Below are 10,675 nucleotides of genomic sequence, written 5' to 3'. Positions count from 1 at the left end.
CCTTCCACCTGGAATCTCAGCACCAGAACTGGGAAAACATCTCGATCCTGATACTTGGAACATTTGCCAGCACTGAGATCCTTCCTCGCTGAGTGAGGGTCCAGTTAGAGTGGAGACCTCCTGCTTAAATCATCCCTGACAGATTACTTCTCCTCCCAGTGGGATCCAGTCAGAGTGGAGACCCTCCTGAATCATCCCCAGACACACTGAGATTCCCCCTCTCCCAGTGGGATCCAGTTGGAGTGATGTGTCTGTCCAGTCTGTTGCCCATTCAGACCCTTTGTGTGACTCTGTCTCTGGCCGCACAGCACTTCCCGTCCTGGGGTCACTATGACCTGTGTAAGACTCGGCTTTACTGGGACCAGGGGATGAGCTGGGATTACATGGCCTGCCAGCCCGAGGCCAGCCTGCTCACCAGGTTCCTGAAGATCAGCTTGGATCCCCCCAACAGTACATGTGGACAGAGCCCTGAGATGTACTGCACACTGGTGAGTAGAAACCTTTCTGAACCAGCTTCTGTTGTGAGTCACGTTGTGACTGGACACTCACTGAACTGCCTTTACCAAAGTGAATTCTATCCAAACTCCCACATTAGATTTATTAACATGGACATTGAGTTCAAACACAGGGAAGATATGGGAAACATTTATAAATCACTGGTTAGATCGCTGCTGGGGGTATCATGTTTAAATTCTGGACATTACACTTTGGGAAGGATGGCAGTGTCTGGGAAGCAGTTGCAGAGGAGATTTAGCAGAATGGTTGCAGGAATGGGGGGCTTCAATTGATGTGGAGAGACTGGAGAAGCTGGGATTGTACCTGCTCTGGGGAATATGTCCAATTATGTTCCCAACTCTGTCCTTAATCTCCAATAGGGTATATGGACTCTGTCCAGTATCTCCAGTGAGGTATATGGACTCTGTCCAGTATCTCCAGTGAGATGTATGGACTCTGTCCAGTATCTCCAGTGAGGTATATGGACTCTGTCCAGTATCTCCAGTGAGGTATATGGACTCTGTCCAGTATCTCCAGTGAGGTATATGGACTCTGTCCAGTATCTCCAGTGAGGTATATGGATTCTGTCCAGTATCTCCAGTGAGGTATATGGCCTCTATCCAGTATCTCCAGTGAGGTATATGGACTCAATCCAGTATCTCCAGTGAGGTATATGGATTCTGTCCAGTATCTCCAGTGAGGTATATGGACTCTGTCCAGTATATCCAGTGAGGTATATGGACTCTGTCCAGTATCTCCAGTGAGGTATATGGATTCTGTCCAGTATCTCCAGTGAGGTATATGGCCTCTATCCAGTATCTCCAGTGAGGTATATGGACTCAATCCAATATCTCCAGTGAGGTATATGGATTCTGTCCAGTATCTCCAGTGAGGTATATGGACTCTGTCCAGTATATCCAGTGAGGTATATGGACTCTGTCCAGTATATCCAGTGAGGTATATGGACTCTGTCCAGTATCTCCAGTGAGGTATATGGACTCTGTCCAGTATCTCCAGTGAGGTATATGGATTCTGTCCAGTATCTCCAGTGAGATATATGGACTCTGTCCAGTATATCCAGTGAGGTATATGGACTCTGTTCAGTATCTCCAGTGAGGACTATATGGACTTTGTCCCTCTGGGGAATATGTCCAACTGAATTTCTGACTTGTCCAATATTGCCATTGGGAAAGTATTGAGTTTGGTTTCTGATGTGCAGGTTAAGGGGCAAAGCAATTCACTTGGGTGAATTGTTCATCCTTATTCGGACAGTCGGTGCAGATACAGTGGGCTGAATGGCCTCCTTCTGCGCTGTAACAATGTTGTGATTCTGATTCTGTCCAATGCTTTTTCCAGTCACTGATATCGACAATGTACAGTTTCTCCGGGGCTGCTGGGAGACCTCTCATTTTCTGTTGGTCTGGTGTTTACCTGGAGCATTCCAGACTGGATTCCGGTGAATATTGTTGGAATCGCACTGTGCCTGACAATCTGACCTGACTGGCTTTCAGTCCGACATGAGCTGTCTGACAATGAAGTCATTGAGATGTAAATTCAGGGTTATTTCTAAATCTTAATAGTCTTCTGGCTAAATGAATCATCTCCTCGGTAGAACAACTTCCTACATCATTGTTCGAAGGAGAACTGCTGATTTAATAACAAGCCATATGTTTCAGCAAGAATTGAAAATGTATAATTTATCACAGACATGTCGTTTATCAGAGGGAATTATTCTCAAGATCAATTAGTAAGCTGTTATCAAAATGCCACCAGTCCTTGGGGTAAATCTTGCAACTGTTCCGTGTTGCACTGTCGGAACTGCGTATGAAACACCAGCCTGGACCCAATGAGACCAGACTTGGTGTCTTGTACGTTCCTGGCTCACCAGCGTCAGATTTGGCTACGATACCCCAAAGATGCTCTTGGGAATCCATCTCGGAAGTTCCCACGTAAGGTTTTATGCATCATTAACTTCCCCTGGACAACTGAGCTAAGAACCATTCGACAAAGTGATTTAGATTGCAAGCTTCAGTTTGTTCTTCCAGTTTTATTCAGCGATATCAAAAAGTGTTGGAAGAAATAAAACCACTTCTCACCTTAGCGTACTGATTTGATTTGATTTATTATTATCACATGTATTATTATACAGTGAAAAGTATTGTTTCTTGCGCACTATAAAGAGAAAGCGTACCGTTCATAGAGATGGAAAGGAGAGATTGCAGAATGTGGTGTTGCAGTCATAGCTAGGGTGTAGAGAAAGATCAACTTAGTGCGAGGAGGTCCATTAAAAACACTGATGGCAGCAGCGAAGAAGCTGTTCTTGAGTAGGTTGGAACGTGACCTCAGACTTTTGTATCTTTTTCCTGATTGAAGAAGGTGGAAGAGAGAATGTCCGGGGTGCATGGGGTCCTTAATTATGCTGGCTGCTTTGCTGAGGCAGTGGGAAGTGTAGACAGAGTCAATGGATGGGAGGCTGGTTTGAGTGATGGACTGGGCTTCATTCACAACTCTGTGTAGTTTCTTGTGGTCTTGGGCAGAGCAGGAGCCAAACCAAGCTGTGATACAACCAGAAAGAATGCTTTCTATGGTGCATCTGTAAAGGTTGGTGAGAGTCGTAGCTAACATGCCAAATTTCCTTAGTCTTCTGAGAAAGTAGAGGCATTGGTGAGCTTTCTTAACTATAGTGTCGACATGGGGGGACCAGGAGAGGTTGTTGATGATCTGGACACCCAGACCGAACCTCACACTGGACACCCCTCGTACTCCGTAACACCCACATCCTGACTAATCGACCCACAGGTTATTGCTGACCTCTTCCATGAGGAGACCCAGACTTAACATCTCCTTTTGAACCCTCCTACCCTCCTATGACCCACTCTGGACAGGGCCCTCCAAACAGCTCTCGCCTTCCTGGATTCCACGCCCCTCAACCACCCCCACCCCCCCCCCCCCCCCCCCCCCCCCCCATCCACCTCTATCCCACACACTCCTAGACGGCCACCTACTTTTCTTCAAAGTGTAGCCACAGTTGTAATGTAGGAAACACACCAGTCAATCTGTGCACAGCAAGATTCCAGAGAAAGAGAGCAATATGGTAATGATCAGATCATCTGGTTCGGTGATGTTGGTGGAAGGATAAATATTGGCTTCTTGTCCACCAGGTTAGCCCAGTTAAAGCCTGAAAAACGTGTGTGACTCTGGAAGCCTTTAACTCGTACTTTATATTTTTGATTCTGTAGCTGTGTTTTTTTTTTGACACATGCCTTCATTCCCCCTTTCCCAATCTGCTCCGTCTCCTGAATTTCTGCTTTCTGATTCTGTATTCGGTGTGAGTGGGTGAAGGAGACGGAAAGACTCCAGGGTGAGAATGTGTTCAGCCTGTGGCTCTGACGTTGGTGGAAAGACATTTATTCCTACACAGATGCTGTGGTGATATAATACCCCGGGGGTATGGGTGGTGTTGGGGCTACATTACTGAAGCAGCAATCCAGAGAAGGGCAGTGCCAGTCCCCGCAGTGGGGTTTGAGAATGGGCTGAGGGAGATACTGACAGCACTTTTCAACAGAAACCCTGACTCTTCCCATAATAGTACTGGTAGGAGGAGTTCAAAGTGACCTGGCAATGCCCTCTGGCACTGACTCTTCATGATGTGGAGATGCCGGCGTTGGACTGGGGTAAACACAGTAAAAAGTCTCACAACACCAGGTTAAAGTCCAACAGGTTTATTTGGTAGCAAAAGCCACCAGCTTTCGGAGCGCTGCTCCTTCGTCAGGTAAGTGGGAGTTCTGTAAGTTCGTCAGGTAAGTGGGAGAACTCCCACTTACCTGATGAAGGAGCAGCGCTCCGAAAGCTGGTGGCTTTTGCTACCAAATAAACCTGTTGGATTTTAACCTGGTGTTGAGAGACTTCTCACTGACTCTTCACACAGGTAGGCATTGCCAGTTTTGCACCATGCCAACCTGGCATTGCCAACCTGTACCAACGAGCGGGCCCAAGTGGGAGCCACACTGGGGATGGGGTATTCATTTGGAATTGTTTGTGGTTGGGATCAGATGGAAGAGTTACTGGGTGGGGTGGTGCGGGAGGGGGGAGGAAGCAGTCCCAGCTTCGACTGTGGGGAGGGGAGGGGCCGATTATCGGGGGAAAGGGGGGCATAGTCGTAGTCATAGAGTCGCACAGTGCAGAAAAGGCCCTTCAGCCCATCGATGGGCATGTTTCACGCCACTCTGCCAGCGAGGGACAGGGAAGATCAGAACTCGGAGACTCGCCAGCGCGACTCGCGCTTTCTGGATCTGTGCTGCCATTCCCGCAGACAGAGAGTGTGGGCTCTATATTGCCCCCTGGATCTTTGAACTCCTCCTGCCGGTACTATTGTGAGAGGAGTCAGGGAAAATGTTGAAAGGTGCTGTCAGTATTTCCCTCAGCCCATTCTCAAACCCCACTGAGGGATTGGAGCTGATGTTCTCTGGATTGCCGCATCAGTCAGGGCCGATGACCAGGGGGAAGTGGGAGGAGAGGGAGAGTGGGGAGTTAGATTTATTCATGTTTTTAATCCGGCGCCCTTTAAACGCGGTGCCCCCGTCTCAGTGCAGCTGGGTTTTTGCTGGAATGTTGAGGCCTGGCCTCCCTGCATGATGGTGTCAAACACACCCTCTTGATTATTTTGGGCAGAGTGTCGTAAGATCTGGCAAAAAGAGTATTGTTCTTTTGATAAGATTCCCCCAAGTCACCGATCTATGACCCTGTTTCTAACTCTTCTCCCCTTCAACGCACATGCACACACATCCATGCACATGCACACACGCATGCATCCACACACACACGCACGCAAGTGCACACACGTGCACACACGCGCACACACAGACACCCAGGAGCTCAGACAGTCACTAAAACAGCTTGACAAAGGAGATCAGAGGAAAGAGTGATTCAGAATCCCAGCTCTTCACAAATGCAGCGAAACCTCAATCGGATTAATTCATCAATTGAATATCTGAGTCAACATGAAATGGGATGAATTTAATCTACTTTACATTTCAATGGATTTTATTTAAACTGTAAATTAGACGAAATGTAAATGTAAATTCAATATCTGCAGTGGCAGCAATATGGGACACGGAATCCAGCGACCTAATGATCTGAAGGCACGAGTTCGAATCCCAGCAGGGCAGATGAAGCATTTAAATTCAGTTAGGTACATTGGGAATTAAAAGCTGCTCTAAGTAATTGTCAGCACAAAGCGACTGGATTGTCGTTTTAAAAGAAAAGTATCTGGATCAAGAAGCTCTTGTAAGGGAAGGCAATCTGTCATCCTTCCCCTTTCCGACTCCAGACACACAGCAACATGGTTGACTCTGAAATGGCCAAATGAGACACTCAGTGATTAAGAAGGTGACCCACTACCAACTTCCCAAGTGGAATTAGGGATGGGTAATATGGTTTACAAATGAGTTTAATCATAGATCATAGAATCCATACAATGCAGAAGGAGGCAATTTAGCCCCTTGAGCCTATACCGACAGCAATCCCACCCAGGCCCTATCCCCATAATCCTGCGTATTTACCCTGCTAGTTCCCCTGACACTGAGGGACAATTTTGCATGGCTAATCAACCTAACCTACATCTCTTTGGACCAGAGCAGACACTGGGAGAATGTGCAAACTCCACCCAGACAGTGACCCAAGGCAGGAATTGAACCCAAGTCTCTGGCGTTGTGAGGCAGCAGTGCTAACCACTGTGCCAACGAGCTGCCTTAATGAAGGGATGGTTTGTGGATAGGTCTAATGGAAGGTCTGGCAGGAGAATAGGGAGTTGGAGAGTTGGAGAGGCTTACGGAGGGAAATCCAGAGTTTAGGGCAAAGGCAACCGGATATACGGCCACTACTGCCCCCCAGGGATTAAAACTGGGAATGCGCTGAACTGAGGAATCTCCGAAATATTAAGAGGTTTGTGCGGCCGTGGGAAATTACAGAGATTACAGGCCTCATGAAAATATTAATATTGAGGTTTGCCCAATGTATGTCTTGAAGCACAGAGCTGAGGAGTGAATGGGACTTGGGACGGGGATAGATGCGGACAGCAGTTTTGGATGATCTAAGAGGCTGGCCAGCACAGTGCTGGAATAGTTAAGTCTGAATAGAGTTTATGTTGAGGATTTCATCAGCAGATGGGATGAGGCAGGGATTGAACCACACCATGTTACACAGGTGGAAGTCGCTGCTTTTTGGTGCTGGAGCTGAGATGTTTATTTTCTCGACTCTTCCAGACTAAAAAACATCATTTAATTCTCATCGATCTCGGTGTTGTAAATGGAATATTCTGGTGACTCTATAATCCCCCATTTGATTAATTGCTGACATCCGTTCAAAGTGTTCACATCTAATTCCACTTTAATGTCAATTTGCGTCGTTGATTTGAGTGTTTCTCAGGCGACGGAACAGAACTCCTACTGACTTTGCCCAAAACAATAGCTCAGCCACATCAGGGACTCTGCAAGCAGATTGGATTCCTCACTGGAGAAGAGAGATGGGATGCGGGATACAGGAGACAGTGTGACCCATTGAGAGAGAGAGAGAAAGAGATTGGACACTGTGTACAGTGAGAGGAGTGAGACCCAGATAGAGATGGTGCACTGGGTACTGGAGAAACAGTGTGACCCAGAGAGAGATGGGTACAGACTACGGAGAGAGAGGCGGGGAGGGAGAGGTGGGGAGGGAGAGACGGGGAGTCAGGGATATGGGGCGCTGGATACAGAGAGGCAGTGTGACTGGGATGAGCTACCATGGATTAGAGAGATGGTACATCTTTTGCAGAGTGAATACTTATCATCTGGAACCTGCCTGAAAGGGCAATGGAAACAGATTCAATTTTACCTTCCACAACGGGTCAAATAAATACCTGAGAAATAAAAGAAATTGTAGTGCAAGGGGGAGGATCAGTGAAGTGGTACTAATGAGATCATTTTCAAAGAGCTAGTACAGATATAATGGGCTGAACGATCTTATTTTCTGCTGGTGGTTTCTGTGATCTCACCAGGGTTCAGCACTGTTCAAAATGACATTCCTGGCTTGATCTCTTCCTGATGTGGAGATGCCGGCGTTGGACTGGGGTAAACACAGTAAGAAGTTTAACAACACCAGGTTAAAGTGGTGTTTAACCTGGTGTTTAAACTTTAACCTGGTGTTGTTAAACTTCTTACTTGATCTCTTCCACCCTGCGTAATATCTGGCAACATTCGGTTTGCTTGTTTGGGGATATGGTGCTGATGGATTTAATGACTTGTCCACTGAAACTCCGAGATCTCTCTCCTGGCCTGACATCCTCACACAGTCCAAAGATGTGCGGGTGAGGTGGATTGGCCATGCTCAATTGTCCCTTAGTGTCCTGGGATGTGTAGGTTAGAGGAATTAGCGGGGTAAATATGTGGGACTACAGGGATAGGACCTGGGTGGGATTGTTGTCAGTGCAGACTCGATGGGCCGAATGGCCTCCTTCTGCACTGTAGGGTTTCTATGATTTCTGTGATTGTAAGTGCATTTCCCATTTAGCACAGAACCTACACATCAACTTTCCTTCTGTCAAATCTCAGACCTGAAACGTCCCTATATTAAACTGCTATTTCTTCACCCATTGAGTTAATCTGGCTTTATATTCATCCTTCACTGCAACTCCCATTTTTGCGTAGTCTGCAGATTTTGACACAATTATTTCATTTTTCTTTCCTTACTCTTTCATGAAGATGTGGGTGTCGCTGGCTGGGCCAGCATTTGTGGTCTATCCCTAATTGCCCCTGAACCAAGGGTCTTGCTCGGGCAATATCAGAGGGGCAGTTAAGAGTCAACCACGTTGCTGTGGTATTGGAGTCACATGTAGGCCAGACCAGGTAAGGACGGCAGATTTCCTTCCCGAAAGGTCATTAGTGAACCAGATGGGTTATTACAACAATCGTTTCCCGAGACGGTCTGGAGAATGTTGAAAATCTTCAGAGGGACTTGTTTGAGACTTATCTCAGTGAATTCATTCTGTGTTGTGGGTTCGGTTGACACGGCACGGTGGCACAGTGGTTAGCGCTGCTGCCTCACAGCTCCAGGGACCTGGGTTCAATTCCGGTCTTGGGTCACTGTCTGTGTGGAGTTTGCACATTCTCCCCGTGTCTGCGTGGGTTTCCTCTGGGTACTCCGGTTTCCTCCCACACTCCAAAGATGTGCGGGTTAGGCGGATTGTCCATGCTAAATTGCCTATTAGTGTCCCAAGACGTGTAGGTTAGATGGATTAACTAGATATTCTTTCAGAGAGTCAGTGCAGACTGGATGGGCTGAATGACCTCCTTCTGCACTGCAGGGATTCTGTTTCCATGGAATTGGTTGAGCTTTGTCTCAGTGAGTTCACTGTGTTGTGAGGTTCGCTCGATTTAAAACAGAGGATTATTGCTCCTTCTGTAGAGAAATAATCTCTTGCCTTGCTCAGCTAAAAGTCTGACAACCAATTATTTCTGAATAACTGTGGCAATTAAAAGAAAAAAAAACTCCAAGCGAGTGGTGACCAGCTGGTGAACATTAATGGTGAGCTTTTGAGTTTAATTTTTAAAGCAAAGATTGCCGTCTCGACAGAACCTTTCACAGTCCTAAAATGTCCCACTGCCATTTCAAATTCAGCATTGGAATGATGGATGGGTGGGGATGCAGCAGTGATGATGGTGCAGTGGCAATGTCACTGGACTAGCAACATTGGTCCCCAGGGGGACCAATATCCTGGCAGGAAGGTTGGCCAAGGCTACTGGGGAGACTCTAAACTAGAAAGGTTGGGGGGAGGGAATCGTGATGAGGTGACTGAGAGCGAGGAGGTTAGCCCGCAATTAGAGAAGGATTGTACACAGTAAGAGGGAGAATAGACGGGTGATGGAGAAGAGGAGAGCTCAGACCAAAGGTTTGAGATGTGTCTATTTTAACGCCAGGAGTGTAGTGAATAAAGTGGATGAGCTTAGAGTGTGGATCGATGCTTGGAAGTGTGATGTGGTGGCCATTACGGAGACTTGGGGACAGGGACAGGACTGGATACTTCAGGTGCCGGGTTTCAGATGTTTCAGAAAGGACAGAGAGGGAGTCAAAAGAGGGTGGGGAAGTGGCACTGCTGATCAGGGATAGTGTCACAGCTGTGGAGAAGGTGGAAGCCGTGGAGGGATTGCCTACGGAGTCTCTGTGGGTGGAAGTTCGGAGCGGGAAGGGGTCGATAACTTTGCTGGGTGTTTTCTACAGGCCGCCCAATAGTAACAGGGATGTTGAGGAGCAGATAGGGAAACAGATCCTGCAGAGATGGAGTAATAACAGGGTTGTCATGATGGGAGACTTTAATTTCCCAAACATCGATTGGAATATCCCTAGGGTAAGGGGTTTGGATGGGGAGGAGTTTGTTAGGTGCATTCAGGAGGGTTTCCTGACTCAGCATGTGGATAAGCCTACAAGAGGAGAGGCTGTACTCGATCTGGTACTGGCTAGTGAGCCTGGACAGGTGTCGGATCTCTCAGTGGGGGAGCATCTTGGGGATAGTGATCATAACTCTATCTCCTTTACGCTAGCATTGGAAAGAGATAGGATCAGGCAAGCTAGGAAAGTGTTTATCTGGAGTAAGGGGAAATATGAAGCCATCAGGCAGGAGATTAGAGGCGTAAATTGGAAGGAGGTATTCTCGAGGAAAAGTACCAAAGTAAGATGGCAGATTTTCAAGGAATGTTTGTCTGGAGTTCTGCATGACAACGTTCCGATGAGACGGGGAAGTTTTGGTAGGTTACGGGAACCGTGGTGCACGAAAGCTGCACTGAACCTAGTCAAAAAGAAAAGGAAAGCGTACAAAAGGTTCAGAGAGCTAGGCGATGATAGGGATCCAGATGAGTATACGACTTGTAGGAAGGGACTTAAGAAAGAAATTAGGAGAGCCAGAAGGGGTCACGAGAAGGCCTTGGCAGGTAAGATTAAGGAGAACCCGAAGGTGTTCTATAAATATGTGAAGAGTAAAAGGATAAGATGTGAAGGAATAGGACCTATAAAATGTGAAGGTGAGAAAGTGTGTATAGAACCGGAAGAAATAGCAGAGTTGTTCAATGAATATTTTACCTCGGTATTCACGGTGGAAAAAGACCTGGGTGGTTGTACTACAGGATTGAGGCGGACTGAAAAGATTGAGTAT

At 47.0% G+C, this 10,675-nt stretch overlaps 1 protein-coding gene across 1 annotated transcript in view; it reads left to right on the top strand.

The window, feature by feature from the left end:
• The first annotated feature begins 245 nt into the window (after window positions 1–245).
• The window catches only part of LOC144497681 (netrin-G1-like), a 53,083-nt gene continuing 42,653 nt past the window's right edge, over window positions 246–10,675 (top strand). Inside the window, exon 1 of the mRNA XM_078219122.1 lies at window positions 246–488. Within this exon, the coding sequence (XP_078075248.1) occupies window positions 246–488 (243 nt within the window). The remainder of the gene's footprint in view (window positions 489–10,675) is intronic.

This window comes from Mustelus asterias, chromosome 8 (assembly GCF_964213995.1).
Source record: "Mustelus asterias chromosome 8, sMusAst1.hap1.1, whole genome shotgun sequence".
NCBI classification, from domain to species: Eukaryota; Metazoa; Chordata; class Chondrichthyes; order Carcharhiniformes; family Triakidae; genus Mustelus; species Mustelus asterias.
Note: the sequence above shows the minus strand (reverse complement) of the source record. Positions and strands in the feature narration are given on the sequence as shown.